The sequence below is a fragment of the Aulonocara sp. 'chitande type north' Nkhata Bay genome, linkage group LG15 (genome assembly GCF_057382095.1).
Source record: "Aulonocara sp. 'chitande type north' Nkhata Bay isolate Kocher_YH1m ecotype deep benthic linkage group LG15, A_spYH_male_GT1.1, whole genome shotgun sequence".
NCBI lineage: Eukaryota > Metazoa > Chordata > Actinopteri > Cichliformes > Cichlidae > Aulonocara > Aulonocara sp. 'chitande type north' Nkhata Bay.
In genome coordinates, this window is record NC_141358.1 from 36,988,994 (window position 1) to 37,008,378 (window position 19,385).

The 19,385-nt window shown below is 37.1% G+C and overlaps 2 protein-coding genes across 6 annotated transcripts in view; one reads left to right on the forward strand and one right to left on the reverse strand.

Annotated features, from left to right (window-relative positions):
• Nucleotides 1-11,959, forward strand: tbxa2r (thromboxane A2 receptor). 4 transcript variants are annotated; one of them, XM_086263232.1, is made up of 3 exons: nt 1-123; nt 4,445-5,272; nt 9,145-11,958. In XM_086263232.1, the coding sequence occupies exons 2-3, from the start codon at nt 4,484-4,486 to the stop codon at nt 9,457-9,459; spliced, it is 1,104 nt and encodes a 367-aa protein (XP_086119358.1). In that variant the 5' UTR covers nt 1-123; nt 4,445-4,483; the 3' UTR covers nt 9,460-11,958. The 4 variants fall into 4 exon arrangements, with proteins under 4 accessions (XP_086119358.1, XP_086119361.1, XP_086119359.1 ...); XM_086263235.1 differs by having other exon boundaries at nt 7,936-9,286; XM_086263233.1 differs by having other exon boundaries at nt 26-118; nt 9,145-11,959.
• Nucleotides 10,383-19,385, reverse strand: part of gipc3 (GIPC PDZ domain containing family, member 3) — an 18,870-nt gene continuing 9,867 nt past the window's right edge. The window contains exons 4-6 of one of the 2 annotated variants that reach the window (XM_086263237.1): nt 17,007-17,116; nt 16,080-16,158; nt 10,383-12,271 (exon numbers count right to left, since the gene is read on the reverse strand). In XM_086263237.1, the coding sequence (XP_086119363.1) occupies nt 12,120-12,271; nt 16,080-16,158; nt 17,007-17,116 (341 nt within the window). In that variant the 3' untranslated portion in view covers nt 10,383-12,119. Of the gene's footprint in view, nt 12,272-16,079; nt 16,162-17,006; nt 17,117-19,385 lie in introns of both variants that reach the window. The other variant, XM_086263236.1, reaches the window with a different exon arrangement.

Consider the following 19,385-nt stretch of genomic DNA (forward strand, 5'->3'; position numbering starts at 1 on the left):
GGGGGAGATGAGTATCAGAGGAGGAAGAGTAGAGGAGAGGACATAGCTGGGGGAAGGGAGTAAAGATGAGCCAGGGTTGCTACTAAAGGTCTTTTTGTCATCAAGCTGAACTTGTGATGTAAGGTATCTATCCCATGTCTTCTAGTTGTTATAATTTGCATAATTTTTGATCTTTTAAGAGAGATGTTAACGATGGAGAAGTAAAAACTTTACAACTGCAAGACAAATGATCCTTGAAAACAATTCTGTGAAGTCTTCTTTAATACTCAGTGATTTGTAAGTGCTAAGCTTTTTTTCTTATATTACTGCATATGCGCAAACTACACAGGTCTAGAGATTTTTTTTATATACTTTTATCATTTGTATTGTATGTTATGGTATATCATAAGGACAGTTAATTAATGATTCTTATTCATCTTCTTTAAGCCAGCAAAACCTTGTGGGTTAATATTGTTTTGCATGCATTCACCATTCTCAACATTTCAGGATAAGTGGAAAACTCATGAATGCATTTCTGTGGTTTTGCATTAGGCCCATTGGTAAAGCATTTTTACTGCCATAGTGGAACAGTATTTAGTATGACATATTGATCTTGGATTCTAACAGGCACTTTTGGCTAATTGTTCTTTAAAAAGGTTTTGTAGATCATACGAGAGCAGGTTCATCATATAGCACTTCCTAAGGACGTGAAGGATTTCATTACCTTTTGTAAACTGTGCAATGACTTGTCTCAGTTTCTGTATCTTCAGTTTTCTGTGGCAAAAACATATTGCCACAGTTTTTTTGGGTTCTACAGTTCTTAATATGTATCCACTCTATTAACGAGATTAAACGAATATTATAAAATTCTGATGTAGTAAAGGAAAAGGGCTCATATCTTAGTTTCATGGCTGATTTATAATGGTTTCCACCACTCGCACAAACATCAAAGCAACATCAAAATATTCATCTGAGTTGTTTTTGATGATTGAGCAAATAATTGGTGTACCGAACCTGATTTCATGATCTCCTTTTAGGCAGTGGCATTTTCAGCACTAGGCATTAAGTTCTTCTAAACTAGTTTGAAGGATAAATTTGATGCTTTACAAGATTACTGCATGAAAGCAGGCTAAAAACAGACACCTGTTTGGTGTTTTAGTGGTTCAGTTGTTTTCATTCCTAACGAGCTACCAGTCTGTGCCCAGTTGGCGTGTGAAACAATACAGGTCGTCTATGCCCACTTGGCCAAAGTTTAGACAATTTGGATTGTTTTATTGTTTCACTTCAATACAGAAGCACTTAGCCTAATTCTTCAAGTTACTAAAGTTGTCTTCCTGCCTGTTAAAAGTTCTGTGCATTCCACTCTGCATTGTTATGATTTCAAATGTAGAAGCAAATCAATAGACTACAGGAAAAAGAATGGACAAGTGGAAGAAAATTCCCTATGGGGGGAAATCCAGCAGTCAGATTTTAGTTTGCACAATTTCTAGTCATTGAAATTAGAAGTGTCAAGACAATGATCATTCGCTGCTGCCAATAATACACAACTGTCTGAGACAGCTTTTAGTTTTATTCTGCTGCATTTTAGTGTCAGTACATATTAATAACAGCATCAGAAGCTTTTCACTTTTAAAAACCTGTATAATTCTCCGTTTTGTCCTTTATTGTCTTTATTTGTCTTTTTCTGTTGCATTTCTGTATATCCTCCTCCCATGATGTGTCTTCTTAAAAGCTACTGCACAAGTATAACACCAAACAGTGAAATAGTGAAACAAACAAAATTCTGATGGTGATAGAAATTTTTACTGGATTCACTGATGTGTTTTGTAAATAGTGCCAAAGACAATCCAAAGTACAAATGCAACTAAGCAAAGTATAGAACATATAAAACACATCAAAGACTTGAACTGAGAAAATCTACAAGTTCTTAGAAAAGTATTGGCTCATTTTGATTTTGATGGCAGCAACGCACCTCCAAGAAGATGGGACTGGGCCATGTTTACCACTGTTTGGCATTCTTTTAAGAACAGTCCATAAACATCTGAAAACTGAGGGGACCGGGTGCTGGACTTTTGGGAGAGGAATGTTATCTCATTCTTGTCTGATGTATTATTGTGGCTGCTCAATAGTCTTGGGACTACTTGAGCATTTTTTCTGTCTTGATGCTCCAAATGATTTCAGTTGGTGAGAGATCTGGGCTACAGGAGGCCTATTTAAGCGCCCAGACTCTTCTGATATGAAGTGAATAAAAGTCTTTCATTGCTGAAGGTGCCTTTCCAGATCAGTAATCTGTCAGTTCATGGGCACTAATTCACCCCCAGGCTTTTGAACTACTCTTTCTTCTTATGTCCGGAGAAATCGCTGGCCATGTTTACAAAAAAGAATTTCAAATTTCAAATAATCTGACAACAGAACAGTTTAGTACATTTTAAATTACCTTTGACCCTTGAACATTTCTCTATCATCTTCACACATGGGTTCTTTTTTGCATGACAGAGCTTTAGCCTGCATTTGTGGACATGCAACATGGCAACATGACATGACAAAAAAAAGTCTTTGCAATATTATGTTGAGCAACAATATTCTGAAGTTGCTCCATACTTGCTTCTTTTCCTTTGTCTTCTTTTTTTTTTGCAGATTGGTGAACCTCTGCCTCTCTAAAATGTGGTTTTTTTTTTATAGCCATTCGTGTTACTGATCTGTTGCCAGTAACCTAATTAGCTGCAAAACATTCCTTTGGCTGTTCTTTTTTTAGGTCCACTTACTTTTCCGACTTTTTGTTCTTCCCATCCCAACTTCTTTTGAGACATGTTGCTGCCATTAGATTCAAAATCAGCTCATATTTTTCCCTAAAGTTTTAAATGTTCTCAGTTAAAATTTTTAGTATGTTTTAGGTTTGCTATTTGCTATAAAATATTGGTATACTAGATTTGCAAATCTTTGGATTCTGTTTTTATTTACATTTTACAACTTCCCAATTTTGGGGGTGTTTGTAAGTAAGGTAACAACACATTACTGAACAGGCATAATTTTATAGAGTATAGTACAGGCATATGTTTCTCATTGAGGTCTTTCTCTTAGATCATACTGCATAGGTTTTTGTATATAAATTTGTTTCTTAAAGCAATAACCTACAGTTGCTGTAGTTTCTTTAGTTAACACAGGATGAAATCAGTATCTTGGTGATGTGCTGTGAAACAAATATTTAGATTAATGAAAGCTATGGATATTTGTTTCCATATTACCATCCTCAGACTTCTTTTTTTTTTACTGGGGAAAGAATACCAAGAGCTGATTATGTCTGATTCTATGTTTATTTCCTTTTAGTGCCACCAAACTGAACTTCCTGGCAGGATATGCCAGCTCTCCCACTCTGTCTATTTCGGTCTCTCTGTCACTCATTCCATCTCTGCCCCATACTGTCACTGTCTGCATGCGTTTGTGTGGGTGCTGTGTACATCTGCGTCTGAGCTGTTACTTTGCATTCTAAAGGTTTATTTTCATAGTTTAGGCAATCAGTGTTGTCGACACTAAAAATATTGGATCCCCTGATATCTGGCAACAATGATTTTACCTCCAGATAAAGGGTTTTTAATAATTCAGACGCACTGTCAGCTTTCTTTGCTATGTGTTTAATCGTCCATAGAACTGTTCATTGCATTTTCAGCCTCTGTTGTAGCAATACAATACTGATGTCATAACAACCAATGAAATGATGAAAAATTATAAAAACAAAGAAATGATCGTTAACCAGAAGTGGTTTTTTAAACCACTGACTGTTGAACTACTGTGACACCTCAATGTGTTTTGCTTTTTTGCATGATAAGATAGGCTTCAGCCATTAAAGGTGCTCTAATTAGAAATATGATGTGTTGCAGTATGCTCGATGTAAATAAAGAGTTGGGAATGTGCCATTTAGAACTGTGTTAGAGTAAACACATTTTTTATCTTGGACGTCACCACATCTGAAGTGCAACAACATCGGTCCACCTCTTCTGACAGATTATGTCACCTTTGCTCAGTTTGTTTATACTGTAAGAGTCGACCCAACCAGCAAAAACTCATAAAAATATACAGAGACAGTTCTTTCTCACACTATATAAACTCCTTAGAAAACTCAGGGATTTTAAGCCAAACTCTTGGTGCTATGAGGTTGTAGTGCTGCCACAGCATGCGAGAACAATAGGATTTGACTGTCTGGTGGTACAACTAAGCTAACCATGCAATACACAATGACACAAAATGTATGTACATATGTAGTAGTCAAAAAAATAAAATCCTTCTGGTAATAATTGTAGTGTCCCTGCAATGGGTATTGTGTGGCTGTCCAATTACTATTATCTTGGTGCTTGGATGAATGTATTATATTTTTTATGTAATTTTTTAACTTTCTGTTTGTTTGTTTGATTGATTGATTGATTTTTTTGTTTGTACTCTTCTAACTAGTATTGTCTTTTCATCTCAGAGTCACCTCAAGTCAACGAGTGTGTACCAGCTAGCCACGATGAATACCTCAGATGCCAACAACACTCCACAATGTTACTCCCTCAAAAGCCCTCCGTTCAATTACACACGTCCCATCAGCTCAGCATACTTCTCAACCATCTTCAGCACTTTGGGAATCACCTCAAATCTCATTGCCTTCATTGTTCTTGTCAAATCTTTCCGACGAATGCGGAATCGGTCACGGTCTTTCTTCTTAATCTTCCTGGCCGGTCTTGTAGTTACTGACTTTATGGGTCTTTTGGTCACAGGTTCCATTGTGGTCTCCTTCCATTTTACACGTTTTAATTGGCGCCAAGTAGATCCTAACTGCCACTTCTGCAACTTCATGGGTATGTCTATGGTCTTCTATGGACTGTGCCCACTGCTGCTTAGTGCCACAATGGCCATGGAGCGCTTCTGTGGCATTAACCGTCCATTTGCACGCTCCACCAACATGAGCAAGAGCCGGACAGTCTACATGGTGCTGATGGTATGGTTGGCTGCTGGCTGTATTGCTTTGCTGCCCTTAATAGGCATCGGGAGCTACCACATACAGGCTCCTGGTTCTTGGTGTTTTTTCAACATCAGTTCGAAAGGAAGGGATATGGTCTTCTCCCTGCTCTTCTCCTTCGTGGGGTTGACTTCAATCGTTGTGTCATTTTTACTGAACACAGTGAGTGTGGTGACGCTTATCAAGGTGTGCTGCGGACAGGACAGGACACAGCGGAGCCGAGACCATGAAGTCGAGATGATGGTGCAACTTATCTTGATCATGATTATTGCCTCTATCAGCTGGTGCCCCCTCCTGGTGAGTTTGTTTGTTTGTTTGTTTGGTTGGTTGCTTGTTTATTTGTTTCTTTGGTTAGTTGGTTGGTTTTGGGTAGGTTGTTGTATATAGACAAAAAGAAAGGCAAAAATGACAATTAATATAACTAATGCGTAATACACTAGTAATACAGAACCGAATTTAGCAATTTCACTCTTAAATAGCATAAATAACAGTAAGCAATAAGTCATGACACAGACAGCCCCAATTTTCATCTTTTGTGTCACACCAGTTACTTTATTGCCTAATAACCTACATGAACACAAATTATTAATGGCTAAATATTTTTTTTGTATTGTTTGTTGTTGATTTTTTTTTTGTTTTTAATCTTGATTTTTAATTTTAGTATAAAACACAAAGGATTTTATGCTATAATTTAAAAAAAACTGAATTTGTTTCGTATTGCGTAAATAAACAAAAACTATTTTGAAAACAGGAAAACAAGGACATTTTCTGTTATTAAACTGATTACTAAGAATTATTTAAAAAAAATATTATTATTATTTTAAACTTTCTTACTTCTTAGAAACAGGTGAGAGATCCAGTTCCGTATCTCAGTTCAGTTGAGGTGAAGCCTAGCACACAGCTACCCACTACAGCTACCTACGTCAGCACCCAACTGTCAGTCACATGCAAAATTATACATTTTTTAGCCATGATAACATTTAAATTGGTGAGTTAAAAACATGTAAAGCTAGGCACTTAGCACTTCTCTTATTTATTTGTTTATCTATTCAAACAGCATGAGGAATTATATCATTTTTCCAGTCTATAACATTAATAGTTAGTAAACCTCATGTTCTGGAACAGCAAACTATGTAAAAATATAACTGATGATAATTAAAGTCACATTAATGCTGCTGTTTTCTTGTTCACAATGTACACTGTAATTCCTCATATAATGGGGTGTAATTTTCTATTTTTATTTAAGGTACTATATTGTTCTGTTAATAAAAAAAAATACTTTTTGTATCTTTTTCAATTATATAGCACTCTATAGCACTTTTACTGGACAATAACATTCAATTAGTCTACAAATAATAATTAACGAGCAATGTCATTTCCATGCTTGGAAATGACACTGGAAATGACTAGTCAGTCGGCTAATTCCTGTTTTATTCTACAACACCAGAGAAGAGGTGAGGGAGTCAGAGAGAGAGCCGGAAAGAAAGAGATAACACTTTCAGGTAGAGCAATTCAGTGTCAAGCACATGTAGCCAAGGAGATTTCCAGACAAGCAGAAATGGAGATCAGACTGAAGGGCCAGACAAATTATTTATGAATCTAACATCTGATTCTTTGACTAATTTATGTAAGCTTTCTGTTATAGGAAGAGTTGTTACATAACACTGTGTGTACATTTGAACAAATACTAGTACACCCCTGTCTCTTCATATTAACTTTCTATAAAGTAGCTGTCTTTGGTCAAGAAATGTTTTATTTGTAGCAGCTTTTTCAAATCTAATCCTCATATGAAAGAAACAATTTATCTGATGACCCAGAGAGTGAACTGATGTGATGTTGCAGGATAAATGGAGCACTCTGGTCTTGTACAACAGTCACTGCCCTCCACAGAAACATCTGGCCCTTTTTCAACCAGTGTAACAGTGTGTTGAACTCCATAATTGCAGTCTGGTCTATTTGTGTGTTGTGTGATCATAAGACCAATGGAAGATTTCACTGCCTTCTCTTGTAGACAGAAGGAGAAGATCTCTCTTGTTTTTACCTTCTTTTAGGCTAGGTTTGTGTTTCTTGACAATAAATTTTCTATTTTTTCATGATCAAAGAAATACTCAGAATATATATATAAAAAACAAAAGTAGCCTGACGGGCTAAACATTTATAAAGACTGTTCACTAAACATTAATCATGAGGTTGTGATAGGAAATTAATATCTTCAAGATACTGCAAGGTGACACACTTACTTTTACTGTGTCCACCTGCTGTTGTGTGGAAAATGGTTTTCATATGTTTGAAAGCACCGCGCCATGACCTTAACTATCTAGTTTTTTGTTACCAGCGCTTCTTTTAAAATGTTTGAACCTTAATGAGGCATCACAAGGTCCTAAGCTCCTTTTCTCTGCTCCTCTGTGTATGCTTCAATTCTTCTTAGTGATGCAGCCTATTTACTAGCTGATCTGAAAACCGTCTGTACTTACACTGGATCAAAGAGCCCCTTAATGCCCCACTTGAGATGACATATTTCAACTCAAGAGTGAAGCAGAGCCTTTAAAGGAAAACATCTAGTACAATGTCAAACAGCACTGAAAAAGTCCAGAAAGTTCCAGTGTGGCAACCAAGACTCAAAATAAAACCCAGACCTTCTATGGGAGGTGTTATTTATAGATGCTGATGAGATGCTGATGCATTTTTAATTTGTATAAAAATTAGACAATTTCAGTTACGTTCAGCCTATCTTGCATTATCTACCTATCATTTTTATACTTCTAATAGGAATCACTTATTGCATAATTCAGTTCTTTACACTTTTGCTTTCCTATGTATAGTTAAAAAAAATAAATCAACTACTTCATTTTTTTAACTGAGTTTGCCAGAGAACAAAATAATAAGGACTAAAGTCCCTGAGTGGAGCACACATTTTTCTGCAGTCTGGTCTAACATTAGTTGTGTGATACCTTGTACAGATATACATTTTGGTGTGCATGAAGACTTCTGAAGTTCCTGATGCTAATGTGGTTTTGTTCGGCATACGAATGGCCACCTGCAATCAGATTTTAGACCCATGGATTTACATCATGTTTCAAGTGTCCCCACTAAGGCGAGTAAAACGTGAAACGAAAATCTAACTCTGCTCATCTGCCATCACCGCTCACCCCCATGGCACCGTATTTTTGCCAATTAGTTGGTCACGTGCCCTAAACATCTCCAAATGATAGATTTGTACTCATCAGTCCACTTCACGCACTGCCGCTTCCAAACCAATACTTATATGCTCAAAGTTTCGTTCCATTCTTTCTCCAGTTAATAGCCATTAAACTTTTCATCATGCTTGTTTTTTGGCCTTGCACGTTCTTTAATTTGGAAAAATTAACACACGTATGTTCTGTCATCAGAAACATGGTAGCTTTTCGTTTTGCAGATTTTCGTTTCATTTAGTTTCTAATATTTTTTTTCCTTTGGAGTATAGCTGCAGAAATCCTGGAAGTACTGCGAACTGGACAAATGCAATCAAGCAGTTATCTGCAGTTGAGCCTATATGAAATTATTATTCTTAATGTCAGTTTTCTTCTTTGTTTTTGAAAATGAAAATAAGCCAATGTTAACTGGCACTCTGCAAAACATGAGCCCATGGAGTACCAATACCACTGAGAGGCATTTGCCTCACAAAAACGCTTCATCTTGCATGGTCTCTTGCATTGCTTGGATGCAAAAACTCAGGAGAACAGAACTGTGACACAAGCTAAATTTTGAAAAGAAACTATAAGCAACACTAGGCCGGTTTTTAATTCCTGCAGGAGCTTGTTAGCATGTTTTCCCCCTTCTGGAGACAGTTGGGGTAATGCTAATAATGCTGTGCCTCACATGAAATGTGGGTAATTGGGTAATGGGTAATTAGGCTATGTTACAGCAGCCACTGCCTCAGGGACACCATGACAAAATTAGCCTAGCCTTTCTTTTTAAACTAGACATAACTTATAGTGAATGCTTGTGTAGATCTGCAATATTAACCTATTTGATCTCCCTTCTCTTATTCGCTTTTTCCAATCTCTTCCTTTTGCTATTTCTTATTTCCTTTCTTTACCATCTTCTCCCCCGTCAACTGCTTCCTCCTTCATGCTTCTCTTTACTTCTGCTTTTCTCTGTCTGTCCCTATATTATTCCTCCACATCCAGGTCTTTATTGCTCAAACAGTGTTCTCCAGCGATCCTCTCTGGGTCAGGAAACTGCTGCTGTACCTCCGCTTTGCCACTTGCAACCAGATCCTCGACCCATGGGTTTATATCCTGTTCCGGAGGGCAGTCTTTAAGAGAGTCTACCCCCGCTTTGACTGGTCCCGGAGCTCAATCATGACTTTGTACCCATATTTTCAAGAGACTGCACGCAGATTCACACGATCTTCATTAGGGGGCAACCTGGGCTCAGATGAAACAGGAGAAACAACAAAGTCAAATGTCACTTCTCCGTCTACCTTAAAGTCACCTGACTAAGGCTCATGGTACAGTGTGTGTTTGTTTCTCTGATCAGAAATGAGTGATCACAGGGATCAGACATATACTCTCAGCTCCATACATCGCACTGAAGTTAACTATATGCACTGCTACCTAGATACTCCTGCATTAAGTTAACCGTATTTAATGTACCATTAAATAGGATAAATTATCTTGTTTTCTCTTTGTTTGATGCATGCTTAGACCTGATGTTGTGCTAACCATTTTAGGAGGAAACCCACAGGCAGCCTAGTCCCATGAACCTGAAATATAGAAACTGTAATATTGTAGAAGTGCCTATTGTTAACAAGAAATATCATATTATACTATATTCACATACATTTGCTAATAGTTACTCTGACTGAACATGTCACAAACTCTGAAAACCTATAAAAGATTGAAAAATGTTAAACGATCCGTTTCTTGCATTTAACTTCATTGTTTTTTTACTGAGTGAGATATTCTGTTTCAAGGTTGTCTGTTACATATGGGCTGAAGGATGTTTACAAGACGAAAAAAGATGGATTATTACAAATATCAAAAGTCTTGACCCACCTTTCATTCCTGTATATTTATCTAGAATATGTGCAGTGAAAACAGTGTGTTAGCAATTCCAATGTGTTTGAACATTAGTATTGGGAAAATGTGAAGAAATGAGGGATCAAAAGATGGTAACTTCATTATAAGTTGAAAATTTTACTGATAACTGGTATGTCGTTCTCATGATCTCCAGAAATCATCTCTTTATTGTCCCTAACAAATACTGGCATGTAGTCACTTAGATATAAATTTGTTTTATTTTGGTATACCATCCATTAAAATGCACAAGTGCTGCTCAACTGAATGGAAGGTGTTAATTAAAAATGATGTATTGTGCCAAAGTATGGTTAAGTGTAAGTGGGAGTAAGTATGAAAATGCATGTGTGAAGATTTATAATTTGAATGAACTCACCCTTTAAAAAGCAGGACTCAGTTAGTGGAGGAATTACAGTGCATCCTAAACATCTAGATAAACTACAATTAGATAACCTAAACAAGTACACTGTCTAGAGTTTAAATTTGGAGAACGTTATTGTATTTTATTTTGATTGTTATAAAATCTTCTGCCTCTTTGAGATCTCAAGGCTAAGCTTTAAAGTTGATGTGGACTGAGAATATTTTTTGTGAAGAGAGCAATTTTTACACTCATCATGCACATAAAGTAATGCACACTGTAATGTCAATCAACTCAACCAGTCTTCCACAACAGTTTTTTTTTATCCCATAAAAGTTCTCCCATGACAGTGAGGAGTAAATGTTGATTGTTCACGTGAATAAAGGCTCAATAAAACAGAAATATTTGTTGCTGTTAAATATTTAACCATTTTACTTCCCATACAGAAATGCAGTCAAGTAGCAACACAAAGAAGAGTACTGATATTGCTCAAACCATGTAATAGGTCAAACCATTTAAATTTAGCCATTCGGTTTTTTACTTATGTATGCAAAATGGTAAGGCAGAAAAAAATATGCCACTCCAGTGTTAAGTTAATGCTTCCTTTTTTTTACTGGATATACTAACCAATGCAGAAACACAAAGCGAGATCTACACACTGAAACTAAGAGCAGTGATAATGAAATGCTGCAACAAACTGCTATAGTATATTTGCTCTCTCTCTTTTTTTAAACAGACTGAAGGCTCCCTCAGTGAAACATGGTACAATGTTAATGAATATGTAACATTTTCCTTTTCTCAACAACCACAAGAAATTCTTTCCATTTTTTAAGGAAAACTAAGAGTAAGAGTTTACATACAAGCACAAGAATCCACCAAAATATTTTTTTGATTTCTTTTTGACTGTGGGTGCTTATGGTTCGAATATGGAGTTTGACAGCAGTTTCCACATGTGGGAATCTACAGGTATTGCAGAGCAGGAACATTTAGATTGCTCTCCTGGTATTCAGTTTTTAGATGACAGCTTTGATTATTTTTTATTTTATTTTATTTTACTTTTTTTTGTAAGTTCAAGTCAGGTCAGTCACCTACTGCAAGACTGAGAATATTTAAAGCTGCAATGCCTTTTTCTGGAACACTTGGTAAAATCCAAAACACACATTTTTATTTACCTTATATTAGTTGTTATTAACTGAGAGAAAGATTGAATGTCCTGTAAATGTTTCTTTCCTGTTTTCGCAGCAATTCCTTTCAAAGTGAAACAGACTTACTGGTGCTAACTGCTTTTTCTGGATTCCTCAGCTGATTCCAACTCTTGCAGTTTCATAACATACCGTTGCACCCTGGTGGCAGACGTCAAGACCTCTATTAAATGCATCTCTTTTTAATTAAACATTCAATCACAGCTTTCTAATGATGATGAATTAGTAATTTCTGATTATTCATTTAGCCAAATGCATTAAAAACTACTCTGCAGATTACTGTGCATTGTATTTCTTGTAAAGATTTGACAGTCCAGTTTAGTAGAACATTAAGAATCTGTTATGCACAAATTAGCAACATTCCATTTCTCAAACAATATCACAGTGCGGCCATGATTGCAAGTGATTCAAAATGAATATAGGGACTGGAAGGCAATATTTACGCACTTCTACGTTTTACCTTTTTGCAGCTTGATATACCAGAGAACAGAGCTCTTCTTCTCTCATATGTGTACAACAAACATCTAGATTCTGCCATTTTTGACATCTCCAATAGCTCCCCATACATCAAACAAAAAAACATCAGGGAATGCAAAATCCCCCAGAACTGAATCCAGTGCCTCGGCAAAGTCATCGGGGTTCTTCTTGTCTTTGCCCGCTTCCACAATGGTGGTTGCTGCAGAGAAAATGGGACACAGGAATGTACATATATAATTTACTAATTCTTATCTACAGTTATTCTGGTGTAACCTTGTAATCTTTAAGCCGTGGGGCACCAAGTAAAAAAAACAAAATGTGCAAGCATTTTTCTCAAGAAACACTCAGACTGCAATTCTGTTTAATTTTACAAAAGCAGACAGTAACACGGGTATTGGCTTGTCTCTGGAATGATGTGTATTCATGAATGTCGATGTGTGTTGAAATATCATCCCTTTTTTAATGCAGGTTTTCTCAAAAAAAGAAAAGAAAAAGAAACTAAACATATTTTTTTAGGAGGAGATCCAAGCAAACAACAGGGCGAAGAGCAGGGTAAGAAATCATTGCCCTATTTTAGATGAGGTTCATGCAACATCAGGCCACTGGCTTTGAGAGTCTGGGAAAGGGCAATTTCCTATCACTCTCAACTTCTCAACGCAATTCTTGCTCATTATTCATCCTTGTGCAGTTCTTGTGATATTTAGTAAGGATGAAAGCAAGTGATGTTGCCAATTTCTACCATTATTAACCCTGACTAAATAAAAAGGTCCACTTAATGTTTTTCTTTTCAGGAGCTTTTAGCCTTTATGGCCATCTCTAGCTCTAGGTTGCTCAGCTGAGCATGAAATGACAAGTATTAACTCTCCCTGACAACTGAGCAAAGTCCTTCAGCTGAGAACATGTGCACATCTAGACAAGATATTTTTGTCATTTTTCTTCTCCTCCATAAAAGCACCAAATTCTAAATCCTTCAAAATTGTGTCAAATTAAACAATAAATATGGTTAAACATTGTTTACATTGAGTTACTGGGAAGAGTAAAAACAAACTCCTGATGGCTTGTTCCTTTATGTTTCTACATTTGTCAGGGACTCGATCCTTCCCTGCCCATGCCCCATTAATACAGGGCTAGATACAGGGCTAGAGGCCAGTTAGCAACCATCCATTCATTAAGGAAAACTGTGTATTCCCTGACCGGTTATGAGTGGTTGCTAGGAGTTGCTAACAATCATTGTGAAATTAATTGTAAATTTCCCATTCACACAGACCTATTGACCGGTCAGTGACCCCTTGGTTGCTAAATAAAACTGTATACAGGGTGTACAGAATTATTAGGCAAATGAGTATTTTGTCCACATCATCCTCTTCATGCATGTTGTCTTACTCCAAGCTGTATAGGCTCGAAAGCCTACTACCAATTAAGCATATTAGGTGATGTGCATCTCTGTAATGAGAAGGGGTGTGGTCTAATGACATCAACACCCTATATCAGGTGTGCATAATTATTAGGCAACGTCCTTTCCTTTGGCAAAATGGGTCAAAAGAAGGACTTGACAGGCTCAGAAAAGTCAAAAATAGTGAGATATCTTGCAGAGGGATGCAGCAGTCTCAAAATTGCAAAGCTTCTGAAGCGTGATCATCGAACAATCAAGCGTTTCATTCAAAATAGTCAACAGGGTCGCAAGAAGCGTGTGGAAAAACCAAGGCGCAAAATAACTGCCCATGAACTGAGAAAAGTCAAGCGTGCAGCTGCCAAGATGCCACTTGCCACCAGTTTGGCCATATTTCAGAGCTGCAACATCACTGGAGTGCCCAAAAGCACAAGGTGTGCAATATTCAGAGACATGGCCAAGGTAAGAAAGGCTGAAAGATGACCACCACTGAACAAGACACACAAGCTGAAACGTCAAGACTGGGCCAAGAAATATCTCAAGACTGGTTTTTCTAAGGTTTTATGGACTGATGAAATGAGAGTGAGTCTTGATGGGCCAGATGGATGGGCCCGTGGCTGGATTGGTAAAGGGCAGAGAGCTCCAGTCCGACTCAGATGCCAGCAAGGTGGAGGTGGAGTACTGGTTTGGGCTGGTATCATCAAAGATGAGCTTGTGGGGCCTTTTCGGGTTGAGGATGAAGTCAAGCTCAACTCCCAGTCCTACTGCCAGTTTCTGGAAGACACCTTCTTCAAGCAGTGGTACAGGAAGAAGTCTGCATCCTTCAAGAAAAACATGATTTTCATGCAGGACAATGCTCCATCACACGCGTCCAAGTACTCCACAGTGTGGCTGGCAAGAAAGGGTATAAAAGAAGAAAAACTAATGACATGGCCACCTTGTTCACCTGATCTGAACCCCATTGAGAACCTGTGGTCCATCATCAAATGTGAGATTTACAAGGAGGGAAAAAGTACACCTCTCTGAACAGTGTCTGGGAGGCTGTGGTTGCTGCTGCACGCAATGTTGATGGTGAACAGATCAAAACACTGACAGAATCCATGGATGGCAGGCTTTTGAGTGTCCTTGCAAAGAAAGGTGGCTATATTGGTCGCTGATTTGTTTTTGTTTTGTTTTTGAATGTCAGAAATGTATATTTGTGAATGTGGAGATGTTATATTGGTGTCACTGGTGAAAATAAATAATTGAAATGGGTATATATTTGTTTTTTGTTAAGTTGCCTAATAATTATGCACAGTAATAGTCACCTGCACACACAGATATCCCCCTAAAATAGCTAAAACTGAAAACAAACTAAAAACTACTTCCAAAAACATTCAGCTTTGATATTAATGAGTTTTTTGGGTTCATTGAGAACATGGTTGTTGTTCAATAATAAAATTATTCCTCAAAAATACAACTTGCCTAATAATTCTGCACTCCCTGTAGTCCACAACTGGTTGCCAAGTGGTTGCTGGCAGTCTCATGGTCCAGCATCAAAAACTTTACCTGTGGCTACTTTTGTTTCCAGCACATTTGCATGGAAGATGCTGACTTGTCTGCTAACTAGTCAACAAGTAGTGATCAGAAGGATTCATACTGGAAACAGAGACTATCATATAACTGGGGGAGTGGATGCACGGACAGGGACAGGAGCAGGATTGACAAACTGGTGCGGAGGTCTAGCTCCGTGCTGGGATGTCCCCTGGAGTGTGGAGGTGGTTGGCGAGAGGAGGATGTTAGTAAAGCTGACATCCATCGTGAACAACCCACATCACCCACTGCATGAGTATGTGAGTGGGCTGAGCAGCTCCTTTAGTCAGAGACTGAAACACCCTCGCTGCAGGAAGGAGCGCTTTCGCAGATCATTCATCCCAACAGCAGTTAGACTCTAATACTCCTCAATCACAATGTCATAAGTCACTGGACACTGTGAACATCCACGGTCACCGGTGTGTATGGACGTGCAGGTATATATGTATGTATATGTATACATATGTATATTTAGTGTGTACATGTGTGTGTGTATATGTCTATACATAGGAATAATAGTGGTACAATAGTTATGTCAAGCTATATAGTTTATGTCTTGCATATTTCCAACCATATCCATAATCACATACTGTGTATGCTACCATTGTATGTAGTGTATTATCTTACTTTTTTCATTGATTGTACTTATTTGTATTTTTGTATTTCCTTCTGATATCTGTACCTGAGCTGAGGTGGCGCAAAAATTTCCCCATCGTGGGATCAATAAGGTCTTATCTTATCTTATCTTATCTTATCTTATCTTATCTTATCTTATCTTATCTTATCTTATCAAAGTAAAAGTCACTCCCTTTGAAATGTGTTGGTTTCACCAGTAAGACAAAAGTTGCATGGTTCCAATTTGCATCATATTTTCCCAAGTCTAATTACTAATAGGAGTGATCAGAACAGTGTGATGCAGAAGCCTCTTTGCATCAGATTTCACCAAATAATGCTGAACAGAAACCCCTTGCTAGCAGCTCTTTCCTATCAACTAGTGAAGATTACATTTATTTTAAGGACAAAAATGTTAATTGGCAAGTCTTACCCAGCTCCAAGTCTCTGATGCCCATGTAGCTCTCCAACAGGTCATCCACTTTTTTGGTGGCTCGTTCTTCAAATTCATTCTGCTGGCATAAAACATATGAACAAAAGTGTGCAATACTATGATAAACATGGTGGCAGAGGATCTAAGACAGCATGGATTGCTCCTTTGTCAGGGACTTTGTTTTTAATTTACTGTTATAAAGCTATATGAGCATCTATGGATGATGAAGTCCTTAATGTTAAAAATCCATAGAGTAATTATCCTTATTATGAAATCATGTAAATATGTTTATATATTCTGTTTGATCTCATTCCAGATCAGTATAATGTAAAATATGCAGCATAAAGAAAATGATTTCCAAGATTTTTTTTTCCAACCTAATAAAGAAGACTTAATTTAAGACACTTTGATTAAATCAAACAAGAAGCACTCTGCTCACTCAAATAATCTGATCACACTCAGTCTTGTTTATTTCGTGCTCTACAGATGAAAGACATGTACGTAAGTGTAGACATGCACAACTAGTTCTCTCTTCTTTTTCTAGTCTCTTATGACTGCCACAGGGTTTATTTGATGAAAAACTGAAACTCTAAAGCCCACATATTTAAAATATTACTAAAAAGCACTAATATGGTGCTATAGCTCTGTGTCAAGTGTGTGAAAACCATGAGACATAATTAGAAAAAGGCAGTCAACAAAATGATCGGTGGTTCAACCATTAAACACTTGTGTGGGAGGAAATGATAATTTTTTTTATAAAGATCACTTCCTGTGAAAGAGTTTCGTTTGCTTGTTTGTGTGTGAGTGGAGTCAAACAGTTCAGTTACTTATTTAAAATGCTCTATATGAGCTCTGTGTGTGTGTAAACGCACACTGAGAACATCTGAAAATATAATCAGTCATTGTCCGGCAGGACGTAAAACTCACCACTTCCTGAACTGTAGCAGAACCCTTGGACCTTAGTCGCAGGGTTTCCTTCCCATTCACCATCTTGCCCTCATTAGACTTTGGCGCTCTAGTCCTCATTCCAATCATGTCTAACCACACACGCAGAACAACAATCATTAATCAACGTCAAATGCTTATTTGGTTAGAAGTAGCATGATGTTAAGTTCTTCTTGCAAACTATGAATATATTCTTCGATTTTTTTCCCAAGAGGCTGATGTGTTCCTTCCAACACATCACTGTCAACACAGTTTTTTGGAAAAGAAAGACAACTATAACGATGCTTAAAGATTTCCATTCCTTATTTGGAAGTGATATCGCATCCTGTGAAAATCTAAAAGAACTCTAGCCCACTGTGCTGGAGTCAGTCTTGTTTGTGTGATATCTTTAGCAGGCTCTTGTCTAATGTATTTCCAGTGTCACTGTTGGCTGTTGAGTTGATGAATGTGTTTGTGTTAAAAACGTTCACCCCAAATCATTTGCTAAGACCTGCATCATTATAATCTGTGCACTGTACAGTAATTGAAAAGCAACATTGCCGGCATCTGTGAATTCAAATGGATTTGTATTTTTATTTGTCTCTGCATTGCTGTGCATATCTTTAACCCTCAGTGGGGCAATTTTGAGCCCCATTTTATTTTAAACAACAACACATTCTTGATTATTCTGTGTTCATCTTACCGAAATGCTGCCCTGAACCTATGAGAGATATTCTAAAATGTTCAGATCTGATTAATGATGGTTTTCAATCATTTCATGGAAATATAAATGAAACACTAACACACATACAAAGAAAATTACATTCAAATAACCCTCGTCTGTTGATTTTTACAGAATATAGTTTGTTTGTTTTTTAATAGCAAAGTGTTGATGAACTGGGGACTCCATAACTGACAGAAAATTGGAATTAAGTCAGTGTCAGTGTGTTTTTTTATACTTTTGTTTAAAAAAAATTAAACATATTTAACCTTTACATATTGTTCAGGTCACATTTGACCCATTTTGACATTGGATAGCATTAAAAATGCAGAAAATATTTCTTTCATTTTTTTTTAGCCTGAAATTTAATGACTTTTCCTAAACTAAGAGATTTAAGATTAAAAATATTAAAAGGTACCTGAGCTGAAACACAAGAGTTTTTCTGCAAATATTTCCAACTATGGAAAGTTGTTGGAGAAGTAGACAAATTCATGGACTTTAAATTTCCTGCCTTCCTGATTTCTTAGTCTTTTTTGTTTATTTCTCATACTTACAGTTTTTCTCAGTCGCTTTGGTGCTTTTCTCACATCACTATCAGTGTTGGTCAAGTTACTTGAAAAAAGTAGTCAGTAACTAATTAGTGATTACTTCCCCAAAAAAGTAATCCCGTTACTTTACTGATTACTTATTTTCAAAGTAATTAATTACTTAGTTACTTAGTTACTTTTTTAAAACACGATTTACAACCTGAATAGGTGATAAAGCAATAGATCTTTCAGCCCAATTCTACTTTTTCTGCATAATCCATCATACAAAATGTAATCAAATGGAAAGGTCCCCTTTTAAAACTTGTTTTATTAGTTTTAACCTTTTAACTTTATGCATCAAGCAAAAATTTAATTATATGCAACATTCTCTGACTGGAAGAAATTTGTTTAATATTTAAACCTATTTTCTGCACATTCCAGCACATAATTTTTTTTTTTTTTTGTTACACTCACTCTTTCAAATAGATGCAAGTAAAACACAGCAGAAAATAAATAAAATCAAAGACTAGCGGTCCTGTTGCTCTATTTTCACCTGTAAAGCAGGAGTGGCGTAGACGGAGGTTTACCCTGGTGCAGGTGTGCCGCAGCAGTCAGTGGTAGAATCCGCGAGTTTCTCTGTGAATTTCCCATTACGTCGTTGCGCACTCGGTGCTTGCTTGGAAGTTTAGGGGTTTTTTGCGCTGCAAAAAGAAGTTTTCTTCTCACGCACGATGGACGCTAATGTTTTTGTCACTTTTTATGGAATTAAACTCAAAGTAAGGTCAGTACTTCCACGCTTTAAACGCTGCATGCTCATACTCTCTCCCGCACTCGATATATGATCCACTGATCTGCACACGGCTGTTGTCACGAACGGTGCACTCGCTTACGTCACTGTCATGAGAGTTCTCGCGAAAAAATCACGGTTTTAGTAACGCAGTAACGCAGCGTTCCTACGGGAAAGTAACAGTAATCTAATTACCGTTTTTGCAATAGTAATCCCTTACTTTACTCGTTACTTGAAAAAAGTAATCGGATTACAGTAACACGTTACAAGTAACGCGTTACTGCCCATCTCTGATCACTATTAACATTTGCACAGCAGTTAGTGTATTTCTCAAAACAACTAGTGCA

Coding starts and splice junctions, on each gene's coding strand:
- tbxa2r (XM_086263232.1), top strand. CDS start 4,484: ATGAATACCTCAGATGCCAACAACACTCCACAATGTTACTCCCTCAAA. Junction 5,273..9,144: donor TCAGCTGGTGCCCCCTCCTG/GTGAGTTTGTTT, acceptor CTCCACATCCAG/GTCTTTATTGCTCAAACAGT.